The sequence below is a fragment of the Bos taurus genome, chromosome 5, assembly GCF_002263795.3.
Source record: "Bos taurus isolate L1 Dominette 01449 registration number 42190680 breed Hereford chromosome 5, ARS-UCD2.0, whole genome shotgun sequence".
Classification (NCBI taxonomy): domain Eukaryota; kingdom Metazoa; phylum Chordata; class Mammalia; order Artiodactyla; family Bovidae; genus Bos; species Bos taurus.
The window spans coordinates 74,269,635-74,290,323 of NC_037332.1; the positions used below are offsets into that span (position 1 = coordinate 74,269,635).

Genomic DNA, 20,689 nt, shown 5'->3' on the forward strand with positions numbered 1-20,689 from the left:
CATCTGACTTGGGCTGAACACGGGGATGCCCCTCCTCCAGCCCCGGGGACAAGGAAGGACACGGGTCACCCGAGGGTAATTGAGAGCAGAGGGCTTGTGTGCAGGTGTGAGGAGGGGGGTCAGCCGTAAACAGAGGGGCAGAGAGAGAGCACACGCCTCACCCATGCTGCCTTCACGTTTCACCAGGACTCCTGTAGGAACTTCCAGAACGGTCTTCCTGTGTTTACCTTGGGGCACTGCCCTGCCTCACCTGTCTATTCCCCACATAGGGCTAGAATGACTCTTAAGAATATTGATCTTAGCTCTACCTGCTTCCCCTCCTCCACAGCTGCCTATGACTCTGAGCACAGACGCTCAAAGCCTCGCTGCAGCCTAGCCTGCTGGAGCCTGTGGTCCCCGCTAGGGCAGAGCTGGATGCCAGGCTCACTCCATCCCCAGGAGCAGGACTGAGTGGCTTGGGAAAGTGGGCAGGAAGGAGGAAAAATCCATCCAAGGCCATGTTCTGACCTGGCCACCCATCTGGGATTGCACCTGCCTGGACCTTCTGAGGAGCCTTCATGAGATGCCTCAGGATCCTCCTCTCCAGGGAGGAGAGGGGAGCATCTGGGTGTGGCTCTCACCTCCAAGGGCCTGCTCCACATGGGCACCAACTCTCTGTGTTTCCACGTGTGGGGCATGTGAGCACCTAGCAGTTTCCCACGCCTGGAGCCCAGGGCAGGAAGCCAGAGACCTGGGACCTGGAAATGATCCCAGGATGTCACCTAAGTCCCTCCCCACGTGCTGCAGAGCCTTCTCCACACTTTTGTCCAAACCTCCCTCGAAAGACTTTCCTCACTGCCTCGGACTCCCTCTCAGCCCGTGTTTTCCTGAGGCTTCAACCGGTCCTCTCAGTCCTTCTTGAAGATGTCAGCAGTCATTGGCCATCGCCTACCTGACCTTCAGAGATGTGAGTTCATTCCTTCATCGGTTCTTCATCAGTTCCTGGAGAATTCCCATCCTGCACAGACTTCTCTGGGCAGGGTTTCAGGCACTGGGTACAGAACCATTCTGTGTCCACCCCCATCTCCCCCCCAACCCTTAGAGCTAGACTCCATTGAGCTCAATGTGTGGCTGATGCAACTCCACGGTGACCCGTGTCAGGTGAGATGCTTGTAGTTCTGAGCAACAGAAACTGCATCTGGCTAAGTGAGCACTAAGAGGGCGCACTGAGAGGGAAGAAGTCCAGGTCAGAGGATAGAAAGAAGTCCCAAATGTGCACAGTTCAGGGAGGACAGGAAGCAGGACATGTCCCCCTCCAGGATCCCACAGTCTGTCCCCTGAGGTCCTGTCAGCAGGAGGCTTAGGTCCAAACACCTGGAATCTCAGTGTCAAGTTCCCAAGAGACAGACTGGGCCTGGGGACAGTTATCCTCAGACTGATAGTTCAGGCTGAAGGATGAGGAAGATGAATGAGTAACAGGGACCTGAACCCTGGGGGAAAGTCTCAGGTAGAGAGGCTCCAGATTGAGTGCTTCCTGGATGCGCACATGCCCTCTGCCCAGACCAACAGACATGACTCTCCTCATGCTGTTCTGGGTCCAAGCACCCCACACACGACAGTAAGTGCACCGCCCACTTCCCCAGCTGGAGACAAACACGAATCCCCTCCACCTGCTGCATCTTGCAGTGATGTCAAGGGTGAAGGGCCCCAGCGCGATGCCAGTGCTTCTCCTAGTCCATCGGGCTCCTTTCTCAGTATTCTGCATGTGTATTATATATGTGCAGGCAACAGGGAGGTGCAGTGAGACCCCGACCCCCAGGAACATTGCTTTCCTGATTCCAGTCTTCACTGGGATCCCACTTCCTGTTCTTCTTCCTGCGGGGAAATTCACCCCTGTGCAGCCTGGGCTGGGCCATCGCTGTGTCAGCACTGTCACCTGGGTCCTAATCAGGACCTCACTGCACCTCTGAGAGCATGTGTTTCTCACCGCAACGGAGAACAGGAGGAAGCTGGGCCCAGGGACCAGGAGAGTGGCTGAGGCCCCTGCCTGGGGAGGGCCATCCTGGGTGGGCCCTCTGGGTGTCTTGAGCCTCCTCCCTGATCCATGTTGAGCTGATTGGTCGGGAGAACGCAGGGTGTTCTGTTCCAGGAGGAAGTGAAGCAAGCATGTGATGTTTCTGTAACACAGCTCATCCTGGGTCCAGTGCAGAGTACCCACCCCGCTGGGAGCCCAGACCATGCAGCTGTCTGTCCCCACCTGCTGTCCTGTCCTCTGTGGGGAGAGGTGGGCAGGGATGTGTGCTGCACACATGTGTCCGCCACCCAGGGCCTGAGTGCCTCCGGGCAGAGCCTCTGCTGACAATTTCATGTTTCTCTCATGCCTTGGTGCTGGGCATCTTTAAGATCCTGCTCCCATCTCTCAAAAATGCCTGGAAGTTCACAGTAAGTTGTTCTTTTTCAAAGGGTGCTGTCCTGGACCTCATACCGGTGATGACTGCTGAGTCTGGGCAGAGCCCTCCCTCCAAAGATAGGGACATTGTTTTTGAAAGAAAGCAGATGTGTTAGGCCCAACCATTCTTTAACCTGATAATTAAAAAGCTGTATATTTCCTTATGAAAACACTACAACTAACGGTTCAGATTCAGGAAATGGGGTAAAACCTAGAGAAGTAAAATAATTCCCCCAGTAAGATTATTGGCCATCTCCCTACAGTGCAGCTATGTTTTTAGAAGCAAACCTCAAAAATCTTGTCATTTCTTCTGTACATACTTCAGTTCATCCCTATATTTTAAAAAGGTCTTTGCCTGGTAACTTCCCTGGTGGCTCAGAGGTTAAAGCGTCTGCCTCCAATGAGAGAGACCCAGGTTCGGTCCCTGGGTTGGGAAGATCCCCTGGAGAAGGAGATGGCAACCCACTCCAGTATTCTTGCCTGGAGAATCTCATGGATGGAGGAGCCTGGTAGGCTACAGTCCACGGGGTCCCAAAGAGTTGGACTCCACTGGGCGACTTCACTTCACTTGCCTGGTGGCCAGACCCTAAAGAATTTGCCCGCAATGCGGGAGACCCGAGTTCATATCCCTGGGTTGGGAAGACTTCCTGGAGAAGGGAATGGCATCCCACTACAGGAATCTTGCCGGGAGAATTTCATGGACAGAGGAGTCTGCCGAGCTACAGTCCATGGCTTCACAAACACTTGAACACAACTGAATGACTAACACTTGGCAAACGTCTAAGTTCGCTCTGCCCATATTGTTGGAATTTAGGCTCTTGCAACTTCCTTCCGTTTAAATGACACTGCAGTGAACATATTTGTGTATGAAGTTTCCCCCTCATCTTTGAGGCTGTTTTTCCGGGGGTGGGCCCTGCAGATGACATTGCTGGGGTAAAGGGAATGAGCGCTTAAAGTCTCCCTGTGTCTGACCCATTCCCCCCCTGCCGCCCCCGCCCCGGGTGTCCCTGCAGGCTGACTTCGCCATCGAGGTGTGGCCAAGGCCACCTATGAGCGCATGTTCACACCACCTGGTGCACAGCCTCCAGTGGCTGGATCCCAGGGCGTGGACCTAATTGAACAGGGGTGTCCTCAGTCTGTGGAGGTCCTGGCTTACACGAAAGCTGGTTCTTCTCAGTAAACTGTGTTGCTTGCACAGAGAAGCTAACAATTGGTTTCACTCGGATGCTGGGTTACACCCAGTCTGGGCCCAGCCTCCTCGTCAATGACAGTTGTTGATGAGAGACTTGCCCTGTCACAGCGCTGCTCCCAAGCCACTTGTGGCCCTTGAGCGCCACCCTGCACCTGGCCCCACTTTCTTGGCTTCCCCTGCTTCGCTCCTTAGGTTCCTAAGTATGTCGAAGCCCCTCTAGACTTTAAACTACCTGTTTAAAGAAACACTCTTTCTCTAATTACCTAGGGTAATGTACCAGAGCCCCGATATCCACTGCCCCCTTGGTTAGAAATGCACGGGGACAGAGATGCCAGCAGGTAAAATCCCTTCAGGGCCCAGGTTCTGTGTTTCTCTGCAAGTCTGACTCCTTACCTGTCCCGTGCTGGCCCCCACGTGCCCCCTTCCTGGCGTCCCTCCACCCCACTTTCCCTGCACCAGGAGAAGTCTGTGCTCATAGCATTAAGACCGATCCAGGGCCTTGGTCTTTCTCTAGGACTCCGTGGTGGCTGGGGTGGCATGTGGTCAGCGGCCAACTCTCCTCTTCTACATCAGGGTCCTGGAGATCGAGAGCAACCTGTACCGCATGGGCCAGAGCGGTACAGGTTTTCTTTGGGCTACTGTGCTGGCCCACCTGGAGGAGGAGTGGGACCTGAAGATCACCGACGTGATCATGGGCTTCCAGGCCTGATGCAGGGGCTACCTGGCCGGGAAGTGAGTCCCGGGACGCCCACCAGCAGCTCAGGGCCCCCAGCTGTCCTGTGTGGAGGCACTGAGGAAGCAGGGCCTGGCAGCCCTCACCCAGGCAGGTGTCCCCCGGGGAGGCCCACATGGCTTTCCCGCCCCCCTGCTTCCTGGATTTCTGCCTGAGGTTTAAAGTGAGCAGGTGGGAGTGGTGACTGTGCTCCGATTTTCCTGCAGAAAAACCCCTGCCTCCCTTTCTTCCTCCCTGTGTCCCTTCTGTAGGTGTGACACCCAGATCTGGCTGTCCCCAGAGGACCCCGATCTCTGGGGAAGAGGCATCCTTGAACTCCAGCAGCTCCTGTAAGGTCAGAGGCAGACTTGTGCAGGTCAGGGGGCAGGGCAGCTGCCTGTTTGCCTCTTGACTCCTCTGTGTCTGGGCTCTGGGGCTTGTGTCCTGGCCTGAGCCCTGAGCTCTGGGGACAGGGTGTCAAATGAATGTTTGCAGGATGTGAGCTGCTGACATTCTCCTACCAAACACAAGTGCCTGAGTTGCTGGAACAAAGTGCCCACCTCTCCCCTCCTCTCAGCTCCCTTATCTGCAAAACACGTCAGATACATAACAGTTGGCTGTTACAAACAAACTATGGTTGGCTATCCTCATGGAATAATCTCCTGTCTCTCCCTCAAAACCTGGGGGGAGGGGACCATAATGGCCCAAGGACGTTTCCAGGGGTGAAGCAGCCCTGAGGGAAGGGCAGGCGGGCCTCCATGGGGCATCCAGGTCCACTGCAGGAACTTCTGCTTGAGGCAAACCGAGAAGTTCACCAACAGTCCAGCTGTAGGACTCTCAGACTGTGGGAACTCGACCTCCATTTCTTCATCTGTGAAACAGAGCCAGCACTCCTAGAGCTGATGTGAGATTCAACAGGAAAGGCGTGGACGGTGTGAGCACAGCGCCTGCCACATGCTCAGCCCCCGTCCACAGAGGCTCTTTGCTCAGGAACCAAACGGAGACAGGGCCAGCTCTCCGTTGCCGACTTCTCTGAGTCGCCAGGACACTGGCTTTCTGATAAAAGTTCTCCTTTTGGAGAGAAAAAAATCTGTTGTCAGGTGGAGATAAGCCGAGATAGAAAAAGGCAACTTGCTCTCAGCCCTTCCCACGAACTTCTGCATCCACCTTCTGGCAGTGACCACCAAGGCCAGCCTTGCTCATGTGGACTAAATGCACTAGTTCCGTCCCTGCCAGCAGGGCTAAGTCTAGAGGGATCTGATCAAAAGGGATGGGGGGAAGCGCATGGACAGAGTGGCTGAGGGGTGGCCTTAGGCCCCTCTTCTAGATACCATGGGAGGAGAACAGGAAACAGTGGGCTCAACAGGCGAGGTCATGGAGGCCTTCTTAGAGGAAGTGATGCCAGATTTGGGCTTTGCAGAAAGCATTTCTCCCGGTTGGATGCAGCAGGTGTCCCTGGCAGAAGAACCTAGAAGTGTGAGTGAATCCTAGAAGCCACCTGGACGTGGCCCTCAGCAGTAGAGTGTGACCAGTGTGCACTGAGCAGCTGGTCTGTTCTAGGACTGTACCTCATGCTGGTGGCACGAAGGTGAACGAGGCAGGCAGGCTGGTGAGTGTGGGGTTGGAGGGGTGAGAAGATGGAATGGGGGGGTGGTGGGGAGTGATTTGCCAAGGGACTCACGGTGTGTTGCTGGCTGGTCTTCCTTCACGGAGCCTGAGACGGAGTGGACTGTGTCAAGAAGGATGTGGAATGTCAGGACTAGGCTTCTTTCTCTAAGTGGGTCAGCTGGAGGTGGAAATAGTCCCAGGGTGGGGCCTGGTGGGCAGGGTGTTTGTTTGACTTGAACCACTCAGAAGTGAGGGTTTTGCTTTCACTTTTGCTTCCCAAAGTATATCTAGGCACAGAGGGTGTGTGCGGTCATTGCAGAGATGCACAGCTGGCGGCTGCCTCTGCACAGCTGAGAACGTCTGGATCTTGTTCACACTCAGCCAGAGGAAAACCCCTGGGTAAGCAGAAGGGAGGGACCCTGCCCATCTCCCCATCCTCAGGATGAATGTCTGAGAAAGGATGATGTCACTAGTTGACAGAAGAAGGAAACTGGAAGCGCAGAGAGGTGAGGTCATGGCCAAGGCAGCAGGTTAAGCAGGGGCAGAGCCTGGATGTGGAGGCAGGTGTGTGTGAGGGCTTCCTCCCAGCCGAGGGCCCCTAAACAGAGCAGAGGGAGGGCCACAGCTGCTCAGGTGGGCTCAGCTCAGGATGTGGACTCCTGAGACATGAGCGGCAACCCCAGAAGGAAGGTGGGTGTTGGGTGTGCTTAGTACTTTGGGAAATTGGAGGAAGCAGACAGGGTAGAGGAGGACAGGGGAGTCAGAGCCTCCCCTCCTATGGCCTGGCCACCTTAAAGCTGTCCCCAGGCTGCTAGGCTTGGGCTGATGGGGGAAAGGGGATTTTTTTCGGTTACAAGGAATCAAAGTTTGTTGAAAAACCTTGCCTCTGAGAGCCAGGCTCAGTGCCAGGCCCTTGGGGACACTGAGGCCTGGATATAGACAGGAAACCAAGTGGGGAGTCGAAGGGCGTTGGCTTCCTTTGCCAGGCCCTCTGCTCAGGATGTGGGTGATGGGAGGTCCTGTGTGGGGAAGGTGGCGCTGCTGAAAGAAGCGAGAAGGGCTCACTGCACAAGGTCCACATACATCCCGGTGTTGCAATGTTAAGATAAAAAGCCGAACTCTACAGACATCAGTATAACAGGAGGGGCATGAGCTTAGATCTATGTTTTTTACTGGCAGAGACAACCCTAGAAATGTTGGGTTATTAAAAGCACATTTCCACCCAGCCCTTGCACCGTGCCCAAAGTCCTGGTCTCGCCTCCTCTCTGCCCACAGAGAACTGTGTGACCCTCGGCAAGCTACCTCCTGGGGAACTGTTTGTTCTATTCTCTTACCAAGTTTTTAAAAGCTGATTTCCATTTTCTCTGTGGGTGCAGATGTTTTTTTCTGACCTGGTTTATGGGATCCTTGGCAATTTTAATTTCCAAGAGTTCAGTAGGTCAGAATTACCATTATATCTTGTGGAATGTGTGTATTCAGAAGGGCTTTCTCAAATCAATGTTATTTTTAATGCTTCCTTCAGTCCCTTCAGTTTTTTCTCTCTGGTTATGTTGGATCCTTTGAATGATTGATTGATTAGGATCTGTAGTTTCTTCTCCATTCTCTTCCTCTGTCTCTCCTTCTCCCCTCCCTCCCTTTCTAATTTTAACAGGGGAAACTGGGGTTGTGCTGTGTCACTGAGAGGCTGCTTGTTTCCTGTCCCCATAAGGGGTCCCACCCCTCATATTTTGAACCGGCTGTGCCCAGAAGGGCAGAGGGTGCCCAGAAGCCCTGGACAGGAGGAGCAGCAGAGAAGAGACAGGGCCCCTGATGATGCGGGAGGGTTCTCAGACCTGGAGAAACTGAGCAAAAAGGGACCACGACCAGGAGTAAAGTGCGGCCTTCAAGAGGAGCTGGAGAGCAACTGGGGGAAGGTGGCAGAGGGAGGCTTGGAGCTGGGCCTCCAGGCACAAGTAACCCGTCACGCGGAGAGGCCAGTGGGGAAGCGCATGTCATGGCAGGGGGCTGCCTGTGCCAAGTGAGGTATCAGTCTCATGCAACTGGCCCTGTGGAGACAGAGAGTGTGAGGAAGACAGGAGCTGGGGCAGTCGGGAGAGTCCGGGTGCTCGGCCAGGGACTTTCTTAACGCCCCTTTCCCTTCCCAGGGAGGGTGCCTGCAGGCACATGAGGGAGATGGGGAGAATCTGTCTGCCCACGAGGAGGGGAGGGATGCATGACTGGCCATGCAGCTGGGCAGGACCAGGCTTCTCCAGGGTCCTCCCCTCTCCCACCAACAGCCTTTCCAGAAAGGGGCCAATCAGAGGCTAACAGAGGAGGAAGCCTGGATAGGAATCCAGCAGAGGAAGCACTATCAGGATCCACATGCATCTGAGGCCCCAGACAAGGATCAGGAAGAGGCCAAGAATGGGACGGAATGATGGAAGGATGAGGTCGAGGGTTCAGATGCGTTTACGAAGTTTTGGCATCACCCAGGATCCAGCCCTTTCTTCCAAAGCCCTCCTCTTCTCTCTGCCTTGGCTCTTGGTCCTCGTGTTTCATGATATCATTCAGCTGTCCTGGCTCCTGGGTCATGCAGCTTCCAGGCAGAGAGGGTGGAGCGGGACCAGCCAGCGCTCTTCTCCCACCTGCTTCAAGGTAGACCTGCCTGTGCGAATTCTCTCCCATCACACAATCAGTGACTCCAGCCTCCACCACCAGGCACACTCCCTAGTGAACAAGTTACTCTTCCTGAGGGACAACCCCAGGCATCACAGAAAGAAGGTGATAGAAAGATTCTAGGATGGGAGCTCAGGTGAGGGGATTTGGGGGAGGCTCTAAGGAAATGGGGGCTTCCCTGATAGCTCAGTTGGTAAAGAATCTGCTTGCAATGCAGGAGACCCCAGTTTGATTCCTGGGTCGGAAAGATCCCCTGGAGAAGGGAAAGGCTACCCACTGCAGTACTCTGGCCTAGAGAATGCCGTGGATTCTATAGTCCATGGAGTTGCACAGAGTTGGACATGACTGAGAGACTTTCACTCACTCACTAAGGAAATGGGTCCACTCTAGATTAGGTGACACAGAAAATGAGGGGCACTTCTATCAGTGGGGGTCTCGGTAACTCATCTATGGAGAGGGGAGACCAGAGTGAGCATAAAAGTGTGACTGGTAAAGAAGGAGCAGTCATGCTTTTCACCCAAGGGAGGGGGTGTGGTGTGGTGGGGGCACAGTGATGGGTGTTTGCTGTCTCCTTTGCTCCTTCTCTCAGGGTGACCCTGTGTGAGGCTGGAATTCTGTGAGAGCCTTTACATCCAACGGGAGAAGAGCATCACCCTATTGTGATACCAGGCCAGCCTTGGGATGTCAGGGGTATTCTTTCCTTCTCAGTCCTTTATAATGGTCACATAAATAGACAGAAGGGAATATGTCCATCGATTTTAAGACTCCTCTTATTATTAAATTCAATTAACAGTGAAATATTTCCCACTACACTTACTCCTCTTTGCAGCATAGCTACCTTTTGAAAGCTTTATGTCTCCCTTCTTAGCCACACTTGATATAAACTCTTGTCATTGAATTGTTATGAACTCATGGCCTTTCTCAGACTCAACTTGGCCCAGTGAAACATGATCATAGTATTCACTTTCCATCATCAGCAACATTATTATATGTGAGTTACATTAAAGTTGCTCAGTCGGGTCCGACTCTTTGTGATCCATGGCCTGTCAGAGGAGCCTGGACTCCTCTGTCCATGGAATTCTCTAGACCGGAATACTGGAGTGGGTAGCCATTCCTTCTCCAGGGGATCTTTCCAGGGCTTGAACCCAGGTCTCTCACATTGTAAGCAGATTCTTTACCATCTGAGCCACCAGGGAAGCTCATTTTATGTGGGTGCCCCTTCTAAATGCTGCTCTGAACATTTCCAAGAGAATCTTTGCCTTTGGGGGTGTATAGATGCCAACCTGTGGATATAGATGCCGACCTGTGGAACTGACCTCCCCTTCAAGGAGTCTTGCTTCCTTTGAGTGGACAGAAGCCCATGGGTGCACATGTTTGTGGGCAAGGTGCTGCCAGATGATGGCTCTGTTTAAGGCCATAGGTCACTGTGATTGTCCTGGTTTACGTGTATTATCATCCCTCCTTTTCCTAGAGAGCTTGGCTTCATCATCACAAACATGTCTGCTACACTGACAGTTCTCACATCGGGTGTCAGCTTACTTCTTATTGTCTCTTAATCCAATTGCTTCCACCGCTTTTATGTGGTGGTGCCAGAAATCAACCCATTCTTATGGGTTACTAACTACTATGAAGTGACTTCTGCTTTTATAAAATTAAAAAAATCCAAAATGTTAAATGCATATGTTTAAAACAAACCAGTTTATACAGAGGGTTCTGTACACCCCTTCGTAGTAAAAAACACTTTCAGTTGTTTGCTTTTTCTTTAGGTAATTAAGCAATATCCTTAGATAACATCCTTACTTACAGGGTCACTGAGAGAAGTAAAAATAAATGAATGCTTGAGAAGCACTCAGAATGCTGCCTGGTGCAGAGTGGGAAGTCGTCAACCACAATAGCTAATAAACATTAAGTATCATATTTTTCTTTTCCTAATTTAAAAAGTTTGATACTATTAACTTACTTCTTACCAGGGAAGATAATGATTTCAGTTATTCTTATACTTTTTCTTATATCTCTCACTATCTTCTCCTAATATCATTATATCACTAACGTTACATCTTCTATTAGAAAACTTTGTGGTTATATGCACTTTATTTGTGCCATTGTTTCTTAGGCCCTCAGGTTCAACTGGTGTTTCTTGATTCCCCACTTTGTAAAATGAGACTAATTCTCTTTCTCCCTTCAGTGCTTCAGCTCCCAACTTCTAGAAGTGTGATTTAATATTCATATTGATTGACAGCAAATAAATTTACTTCTCATATTTAAATGCTTTGTTCTAGAAGTTAAAAGTCAAAGAAGAGAATTTACATTTTTGTGATGTTTTAAATGTTTTCTCTTGAGTAACTTGTATTAACACTATCTATTTGCACATACATTTTGGCACAGCTTCAGTTTTTCCTGATGTTTGGAATCACCTTTGTTTTCACCCCTTGCACTGTCTGTCTTCAAATTTCCTCCATTTCTTCGCACCTGTGCCTCATATGATACCGAGTCCCCTGTCCCCACAGACTCTGGACTTTTTACCCCATTCTGAACTGGTTTCTCTCTACATCTGCTGTGTGCCCAGCTGTGATCCTTGGATTCCCTTCTCTCTGGGTTGATGTTCCTGATTCCTGGATCACATTCAGGAATCTTTCTTTCTCTTGGTTATCCTTTGCATCATCACACACACACACCTTTTCTTTCCCTCTGCACCTCACTCTCAAGTAACTTGCTAAGGAACGACTGTGAATAGCAACGTTTCTATTCTCCACTTAGCTCCATTTCTTCTGTCATTTAAAGAAAACTTCTGGAAGCTTTTTTTGACCTTCTTTTCCAATCTTTCTTTAGACTTATTTGGTAAACACTTATTAATTCCCAAGATTTTTTTTGTCTGTTTCATTTTTCCCCACTTCTCAGTGTATCTCATTTTATGAATAAAAATCCTTTCTAATTGACTTTATGACCTGGGTTCAAGTTTTAAAAATTATTTTCTTCCTTCAGAATTGTCCATCCATCTCTTCTGGTGTCATTTCTCATCTGTTTGTCTTAGTCACCCTTTTCCACATTGTCATCGTTTCCATGTATATAATCCTGGACGACCCATTCATATTTAAGAGGGAGTAAAGTTGACTGGTAAGCTGCCCTGTAGAGTGCTTGCTTGCTGCTGCTGCTGGTGCTAAGTCACTTCAGTCGTGTCCGACTCTGTGCCTCCCCATAGACGGCAGCCCACCAGGCTCCCCCGTCCCTGGGATTCTCCAGGCAAGAGTACTGGTGTGGGTTGCCATTGCCTTCTCCGAGAGTGCTTGCCTGAGGACCCCTAAATTCCAGAATACAGAAATATTTTTTCTGGAGTCTCTGAATTAAGATTTTCCTCTGTCCGGTGTGGATTTGGGTGAATATGTGATGGGATGTGGTTTGCTGGGACTATCCCCTGCTTTCTCCTTTGGTGTCACTCTCATTTTGCTCTAAGCAAGCATTCCTCTAGCCTGTATACCTTCTCTCTGTTTCTTCCCTCCACTCCTCTTTATTCAGCAGTCACTTCTTCATCCAATCAGTCTTCAAACTATTGCTGAAGACTCTGGGCTCCTGTTGCCCACATTCCTGGCTTTATATTAGCAGCAGAGTTCCGAGAGGCAAGGTATGGGCTCTTGAGCCCAGTAAGTGGGTTGAAACCCAGTCTGTCATGGACAAGATTTCTGACCTTGGGCAAGCCACATAACATCTATGAAAAAAGGAGGGGAGTTGGCACACGTATCTCAAGAGTTACTGGAATTATTTGGATAATTATTATAATTATCCAAATTATATTCGGTAAAGTCTTAGATCAACTATCAGTACAGAACGAAGACCAGAAGCACAGAGACGCCTCCTATCAGTAGCAATTATTACAACTGTAAGCATGTTTCCTATCATTTCAATCAGCTCTCAGGAGGAGGAGCTGATAAATGCACTTTTGTCTTCTTACAATACTGCTGAATGTAATCAACGTTAGCTTCCTTTCATCATCTACCAAGGCAATGTAATCCCAAACAGAATTAAAAAATTCTCTCTCAATAAAGATCTGTTTTAAAGTAGAGACTTCTGAGAATTGGCAAGATTAAAAGAATTGACACCCTCATATATGAATATAACTGTAATCAATTGGTGCAATTTTTTGGCACAACAGAGCGACTCTAGGTATGAAAACATTTAAAATGTTTAGAGCCCTGACCAAATCATCCTACTTCCAGAAACAGCTTAAGGACACGGTCTCAAGTACAGGCAAAGCTTCATACAAGAAGAGTGTTCTTTACACTATTATTTACACAAACAATTAGAAACACCCCAAAGTGCCACAGTCAGGGGAGGACCGCAGAGAGGATTGGGCACCATCCAGGTCCTCAGCTGCCCAGGGCAGGGCTGCAGGGAGGGGGCTTGTGGGAGAAAGGCTCCTGCAGAAGGAAGGAGGATGTGGGCTGTGGGAGCTGCAGCACCAGAAACTTTATCAAGGCAGAGATTCAGGCACAGGGAGCAAGACATCATTTTGGAATAAAAAGAGTCATTTACCAATTAACATATATCCCCAGGTAAGTATTTTTGTATATTGTTGAGAGTAGAGCATAGTTATCATTAACCTGCTATTTGGATCAGAAAAACTTGGGTTCAAGTCCAGATTCTGGCACCAGCATGAAGTCTTGGGCTGACCCATGTTTAGGTGAGTTTCAGGAGCCTGCACATCATAGACACTGAATCAATAGTAGTTATTACCAATTAGTGACACAGGTGTCCCGACATCACATAGTTCCCAGAGTATTCCCTTCTATGCTCCTTTCTATGTGTTCTTCTGTCTCTGGTTTTACTGCTCCTATAACTTCACAGATGGCTGTCTCCTGTCTGACTACCTTCTCCCTGTGCCCCAACAGGAGAGCAGGACTCTGACTCAGCTTGGAAGGAGCTGTAGGTGAGTGACTTTTCTTAACTAACAGCCAGCAGAGCCCAGGGGACAGGGAAACGCAGAGGGTTAAGTCCCTGGTGGCACTGGTGGCCGTCCCACGGGAACCCATCAGAGGGCTCCCCCTCGCTGCTCCCTGCAGCCACTGCTCACTGGTGATCTAGCCCACAGTCTGTTTTCTCTTCCCCAAGGGTGAAGCCACACCTCCTTTCAGCCTGACTTGGATGGGTGAGCCGAAGGGACATCTCCGAGACCCTGCTGCCGCCATCATGAGCTCGATAGACCTCTTTTACTGCTCAGGTAGTCAGCTGTCTCTTGTCTGGCTGGTTTCCACTTGTGATCCAGAATTGAGGGTGGTGCCTCCAGGCTGAGACAACCCACAAAGGAATCAAAAACCAAGAAGGGGGCAGCTAAGCATTCCGGAGTCCTCCAGAGAGGCCAGGGGAGCCCCCTGTGTTCGAGGTTCTATCCTTACAGCCTCAATCCCAGCCCTCTCCTCAGGGCACCAGAGCAAGCTGTTTACTTCCTCCTCCACTGCCATCCAGCAAGGGACTCAGAAGTGAGGCCAAGACAGCCTGCGGTGAGGGGGACAGCTGATGGGGATCCCCAAGGTCAGGCGGTAGAGGGAGAGGAGGTCCCCCAACATCCCTGGAGCTTCTCCTGCCCTCTCCCTTGCTCCAAGCCTCCTTGTGCTCCCAGACCCTGGGGTGTCACCACAGAGGCTGTTTCCTCCAGTTCTCACCCTGCCACCCCCTCCACCTCAGCCATTCCGCAAGGGTTAGGGAACCCTGAATTGAACTCAAGTCAGGACTGTGCCACCTCAGTCCTCAGGGAGGGGTGGTCAGAGCTTTAACATATGAACTGGGGCAGAGGGAACACATATGTTCCACTGGTATCAAAGGACACCAGGGACCTTTGGTCAGGAAGATGGACCTTAAACACATTTTCAGTTCAGTTCTGTTGAGGCGTTCAGTCGTGTCCAACTCTTTGCAACCCATGGACTGCAGCACGCCAGGCCTCACTGTCCATCACCAAGTCTCAGAGTTTACTCAAACTCATGTCCATTGAGTTAGTGATGCCATCCAACCATCTCATCCTCTGTTTTCCCCTTCACTTCCCACCTTCAATCTTTCCCACCATTAGGGTCTTTTCAAATGAGTCAGTTCTTCGCATCAGGTGGCCAAAGTATTGGAGTTTCAGCCTCAGCATCAGACCTTCCAGTGAATATTCAGGACTGATTTCCTTTAGGATGGACTGGTTGGATCTCCTTGCTGTCCAAGGGACTCTCAAAAGTCTTCTCCAATACTACAGTTCAAAAGCATCAATTCTCTGGTGCTCAGCTTTCTTTATAGTCCAACTCTCACATCCATACATGACTACTGGAAAACCATGGCTTTAACTAGACAGACCTTTGGTGGCAAAGTAATATCTCTGCTTTTGAATATGCTGTCTAGGTTGGTCATAACTTTTTCTTCCAAGGAGCAAGCTACTCAATGCCATTTATATTCCACCACAATTTCTTCTAATTTTATTCTTTTCTTTTTCCATCTAGAGAGTGAAACTGTTTTTCAAGTTGTTGTTGAACATTCCCAGGTCACAGAAAAGAAACTGATGGTCTTACTCCGAAACTGGAAGATATTTGTGGTTAAGGCCAGTATACCCAGGTAACATGCATGGGTTTACCAAGAATGTGACTCAGATCCCTTTGCCCCGGGCCAGGTTCTTCCTGGCAGGCACACCTCCCCCAGGCAGCATCCTGTAGTTGGAGTCAAGGATGTTCCTTCTCAAGATCCCAATAGCAGTGTTTCCTTTATAGCATTTGGTGGCAGTGAAGGGCCTCGAGTTGTGAAGATATGAAACCTGCTACAGGGCAGGTTATGTGACCTTGGACATGTGACTGAACTACTCTCTGCCTTAGTTTCTTCATCTGTTCAGTTTTATTGTGCAGACACTGAGATCATGCATGCAAAGTGCTTTGCATGATGGCTGACGCAAAGTAGGTGCTCAATTAATATTAACTTTGAAAAAAACTTCTTGGGAAGAGATAGGGGCCAAAGATCTTTTTCCTAGAGAGGAGGACAAAGCAGGGCTCACTTTTGAAAAAGTCAGTAAATCCTTCCAACATCCTTTTGTTGCTGGGGATTCTGACAAGAGTCCTTTCCTTCCCCATCTTAGGAACTGTACCAACCCTGCAATATCCAGCTGGCCAATACGGCAGAGAGGCTAGAGAGGAACTGGGTGGAGCTGGTGGGGTCCTGGTTCTAATCCTGCCCAGCTGTGGGGCTCTGGGCTTATGTCTTGGAGCCCCAGATCTGTCCTGTGTCCAGTGGGAATAGCAATTCAATCTGATAGACTATGGTGATGGCCTCAGAGTGAACTGCAGGTCAGAGGTGGGGAAGCAAATGCAATCATCTCGTCCAAAGGCCTAGGAAGGCCTGGACCAGGGTGAGACCAGGGGTCAGGGTAGAGCAGAGGGTCCAGATTGGAGGACGTGTAGGCAGGCTTGGGCAACAGGACCAGGACTAGAGTGAGGAGAATGGGCCCCGAGGACACAGAAGTAAAGGGTCTGTGACCCCAGCAGGTGTTTCGGGAGTGGGAGGGGGGACATTTCTTTCTTCCCTGATGGGATCCCCTCATGTTGGGCTAGAGGGCCCTGGGTGATCATGTCCTCCACACCCTGCCTGGGACCTGGGTTCTCTCTCCATCTTGGACCCTCTTCTAGTCTACGTGAAGCGGCCCTGATGGTGGGAAAGCAGTGGCTCAGTGAACCCTCCAGGGTCACAGTGAGTGGCTGCGATTGTGTGCCGTTTGATGGATTCTGAGGAGCCTCATGCATCCCCATTGAGGAGGAGAACAGTTCCACCACCAGCTGTACAAGTGCCGGTCTCTTCAGGATTAACAATTCAGATGCGTGATTCCTCAAGTCTCTTGAGTCTTGGAGAGGGTCTATAAAGTTGCACATGGCCTTGGGGTGCAGGCACGTTTACCAGCTAACATGTAACATCCAAGAGGTCAAGGATGCTGGGTGATGGGTCAGGAGTCAGTGAGGTGAGTTGGAGAGTCCAAGGGAACCAGGGCTCACAGCACATCTCCTGCTTCCCTGTTAGGTGGGGAAGTGGATGGACCCAGTGACTATTCAATGGAAAGATCAAGGGCACAAGCCTTGGAAGAGAGCAGATGCCAGGCAAAATGATCTTTAAGGTGCCTTCTACCTTTGACTTTGGTGTTTTTTTTTTTTTTTTCTAAGTATGCAGAGTTAGCCAACCTGCAAGATCTGAGCACACAGTCCCCAGGACTGTCTTTACATTTAACACCAGTAGCATGTTTGGGGGTTCCCATAATCACCCTCAGGTTTGAGAATTTCCTAGAAGGATTCTCAGAGCTCACTGAAGATGTCGTCATCCCAGTTATGGTTTATTACGGGAAAGGATGCAGTTTCAGCCACGGGGAAAGTCTGGTGGGTTTCACACACAAAGGTTCCGTGTCCCCAGGATGCTTTCCAGCCTTGGATTCAGTGTGTGGCAGGACACACAGGGCTCTGTCTGCCATGGAATCTCACCCACTAAAAACAAACTATCCTAACTTGTGGTCTCCAGCTCCTCCCGGCGGTCAGACTAATGCCCTGGAGTCCAGCTCCTCCAGAGGTCAGAACTGATACCACGTGACCCAGAGGCCCCACCACGAAAGTCACATTTTCTGTTTGTCTAGTGGCCAAAGGCCCGAGGAGATGAGGACACTCCTATCAGCCAGAATATTCTAGGGGCTTAGAGCCCACTTCCCAGGATCAAGGGCTAAGAGCAGATTGACTCCTCATTATACATTAAGGTCCACGAATGAAGGGGTTTCTGCTCAAATAAAACAGAATAGAACCTTCCCAGCCTATTTTTACAGACAAACAAATTGTCTTAATTCCTTGACCTTCATTATTACAGGGAGGAGGCAAAGGCACTATATGAGTATCTGAACAGGCTGAAAACAAACTTGAGTGTAAAGGCCCCAGACACACTCCAACAAGACCAGCTGGACAGAAAGAGGCTTTTGGAGGAGATTGCTATGATGAAACAGGCCCTGGAGAAAGACACAGAAAAGATCCATGCTTTTGCAGACAACGTTGACAAGGTACACAAGGACTGCACGATTTCCAAGGTGGTGGCCCACTCCACTGGTGCTGTGTCTGGCATCCTCAGCATCGTTGGCCTGGCTCTGGCACCTCTGACAATGGGGGCCACTCTGCCTCTCTTGGCCACTGGGTTAGGGCTGGGCATAGCGGCTACTGTGACCAACGTGTCCACCAGCATCGTGGAACGTGTAAACACGTCATCAGCAGAAACCAAAACCAATCAACTGCTGTCCCGTGACCTGAAGAGATGGAAAGTAATCGAGGATGTACTTCATAAAAGCAAAGTTCATATTAATCTTGCAAAGAAATTATTCATCAGTTCCCTAAAAATCATTGGAGAGAGCCTCAAATTCATCAAGGTGATCAAAGGAAGCCCTGCCTTAACAGCCCAAGTCAAGTTCTTCATAACCAATGGGAGAACCTTCATTCGTGGCAGCATTCAGGTGCCGAAAACTTTTGGTGGCGTGGCTTTAACAATGGCCAAAGGGGCCCGGATCGCTGGCATAGTCATGTCAAGTATTGGCCTTGTGATTGATGTGGGCTTCCTGGTCAAAGAGTCAATACATTTACATGATGGAGCAAAGGCAGAGTCAGCTGAAAAGCTGAGGCAGCAGGCCCAGGAGTTGGAAAGCACATTGGAGTTTGTCACTGAGATCCATGAGAATCTGGCAAGAGGGCTCGATTCCCTCAACCCCAGAGTAGTACAGGGACCTGGGACATTTGCTGGGTGTCTCAGAGGCAGCTTGTTAGAGGAGAAAAGGAGGGAGACAGCATTGATGGTCCTGGGTGTTAGCAATTTGGCATTTCCGAAGCTGAGCACAGCAAGGGAGGGATGGATGCAGGTGGCAGATGAGGGCAAAGAAAGAGCCTGGAGCCTGGACTAAGGGAGGAGGGGGGCTAAAGAGTGAGGGGAGGGGAGAAACCACTTATTTTGGACTAAAGAACACACTGGGGGCAGAATAAAGGCAAAGGCAGGTGGAACTAGCTGTGGAAGGCCAGGAATACAAAAGGGTTGAAAATGAGAGAAAGTTAGAGTGAGGAGTGTTGGGATCCAGTAGAAGTAGCCAGGGCTCCTCTATCGCCCTCCTCAGGGTGTGAATTCCCAGCGAGTACAGTCTCCCCTGGTGGTGTTCTCTAGCCCTATGTCTCCAGCATCAACTCACCTTCGATTCCAGCAGGTTTTTATTAATTAGGCAGGGACTTCTTTTGTTTGTTTGTTTTTATCGAAGTGTAGTTGACTTACAGTATCGTGTGGGTTTCTGCTGTACAGCCAAATGTATTGATTATACATGCGGTTTTGTGTGCTATACAGTAAATCCCTATTGTTCATCTATTTTATGTAGGGTGATGTGCATCTGTTAATCACACATTCCTATTTACCCTTCCTCCCCTTTCCTATTTTGTACCAAAAGTTTGTTTTCTTTGTCTGTGAGTCTGTTTCTGTTTTGTAAATAAGTTCATTTGTGCTACGTTTTAAATTCCACACATAATTGAGATCACACAATATTTGTCTTTCTCTGACTGATTTACTTCATTTATAATAATCTACATGTCAATCCAAGCAGCTGAAAACAACATTGTTTTATTCTTTTATGGCTGGGTAGTATTCCAGTTATTTCGCATCTTTTTTCTCTATTGATGGACACTTAGGTTGCTTCCATGCTATTATACATAGTGCTGCTATGAACATTGGAGTGCGTGTTACTTTTTGAATTAGAGCTTTTGTCGTTCCCAGAAGTCCTGACTCATAAGATAACTCTATATTTAGTTTTTTAAGGAAACTCCGTGCTTTTCCACGGGCTTCCCAGGTGACTCAGTGGTAAAGAATCCGCCTGCCAATACAGGAGATGTGTGTGCGATTCCTGGGTTTGGAATATCCCTAGAGAAGGAAATGGCAATCCACTCCAATATTTTTGCCTGGAAATAGTCCATGGAGAAAGGAGTCTGGCAGGCTACAGTCCATAAGGTCAAGAAGAGCGTGACACGACTGACGACTAACACCGGATCTCCTCACCTTGTGTTCTCTAGACTTTATTTCAATATATAGCACTGATTCACTGAGGCTTCCTTGTGTTGACTGATGGGCTCACCTGGGTCCAGATGCCTGAGCTCCTTCCCCGTGAGCCTGTCTCCCAGGGTCTCAAGGAGCATGTCCTCCATGGCTCCTCCTGCCTGCACGCTGGGCTCGCAGCCAGTCATTTCCCTCAGACCCTGGAGCCCCCAGGCCCCATGGGACGCCCAGGGGAGCCCGTGTTGTGTGATGGGCTGAGCATGGGGATGCTCCTCCTCCAGCCCCGGGGACCAGGATGAACACGGGGCACCTGAGGGTGACTGAGAGCCGAGGGCTTGTGTGCAGGTGTTGGGGGGGCGTCAGCCGTAAACAGAGGGGCAAGGACAGACAGCACACGCCTCTCCCAGGCTGCCTTCACGTTTCACCAGGACTCCTGGAGGAGCTTTCAGAACTTTCTCGTTGTGTTTACCCTGGGGCAGTGCCCTGCATCACCTGTCTATTCCCCACATGGGGCTAGAATGACTCTTAAGAATATTGATCTTAGCCCTACCAGCTTCCCTTCCTCCACGGCTGCCCATGACTCTGAGCACAGATGCTCAAAGCCTCGCTGCAACCTATCCTGCTGGAGCCTGTTGTCCCCAAGGGCAGAGATGGTCGCCAGGCTCACTCCATCCCCAGGGGCAGGACTGAGAGCTGTGGAAAGTGGGCAGGAGGGAAGGAAAGTCCATCCAACGCCATGTTCTGATCGGGTCACCCATCTGGGATTGCACCTGCCTGGACCTTCTGAGGAGCCTTCATGGGATGCCTCATGCTCCTCGTCTCCGGGGAGAAAAGGGGAGCATCTGGGTATTGCTCTTACCCCCACGGGCCTGCTGCACGGGGCACCGACTCTCTGTGTTTCCATGTGTGGAGCATGTGAGCACCTAACAGTCTCCCAAACCTGGAGCCCAGGGCAGGAAGCCAGAGACCTGGAACCTGGAAATGATTCCAGGATGTCTCCTAAGTCCCTCCCCACGTGCTGCAGAGCCTTCTCCACACTTTTGTCCAAACC

The 20,689-nt window shown here is 50.3% G+C and overlaps 1 protein-coding gene across 6 annotated transcripts; it reads left to right on the forward strand.

The window, feature by feature from the left end:
* Nucleotides 1-3,952: 3,952 nt before the first annotated feature.
* LOC786352 (apolipoprotein L3) lies at nt 3,953-19,689 on the forward strand. 6 transcript variants are annotated; one of them, XR_009494595.1, is made up of 6 exons: nt 3,953-5,941; nt 6,223-6,339; nt 13,479-13,516; nt 13,699-13,807; nt 15,060-15,171; nt 19,396-19,689. XR_009494595.1 is itself a non-coding variant. In XM_059886991.1 (6 exons), exons 4-6 carry the CDS (start codon nt 13,732-13,734, stop codon nt 18,509-18,511), a joined length of 1,260 nt encoding a protein of 419 aa, XP_059742974.1. In that variant the 5' UTR covers nt 6,253-6,339; nt 7,592-8,574; nt 13,479-13,516; nt 13,699-13,731; the 3' UTR covers nt 18,512-19,689. The 6 variants fall into 6 exon arrangements, 5 of the variants coding, with proteins under 5 accessions (XP_059742974.1, XP_059742975.1, XP_005206857.1 ...); XM_059886991.1 differs by lacking the exon at nt 3,953-5,941 and adding an exon at nt 7,592-8,574 and having other exon boundaries at nt 6,253-6,339; nt 17,440-19,689; XM_059886992.1 differs by lacking the exon at nt 3,953-5,941 and having other exon boundaries at nt 6,253-6,446; nt 17,440-19,689.
* Nucleotides 19,690-20,689: the final 1,000 nt, after the last annotated feature.

What these genes read in the sequence shown, in the direction of transcription:
- LOC786352 (XM_059886992.1), top strand. Translation starts at nt 13,732, where the DNA reads ATGGGTGAGCCGAAGGGACATCTCCGAGACCCTGCTGCCGCCATCATG. An exon ending in AGACCTCTTTTACTGCTCAG is followed by an intron (nt 13,808 to 15,059) that starts GTAGTCAGCTGT and finishes TTTTCCATCTAG; the next exon opens with AGAGTGAAACTGTTTTTCAA. An exon ending in GTTAAGGCCAGTATACCCAG is followed by an intron (nt 15,172 to 17,439) that starts GTAACATGCATG and finishes TCATTATTACAG; the next exon opens with GGAGGAGGCAAAGGCACTAT.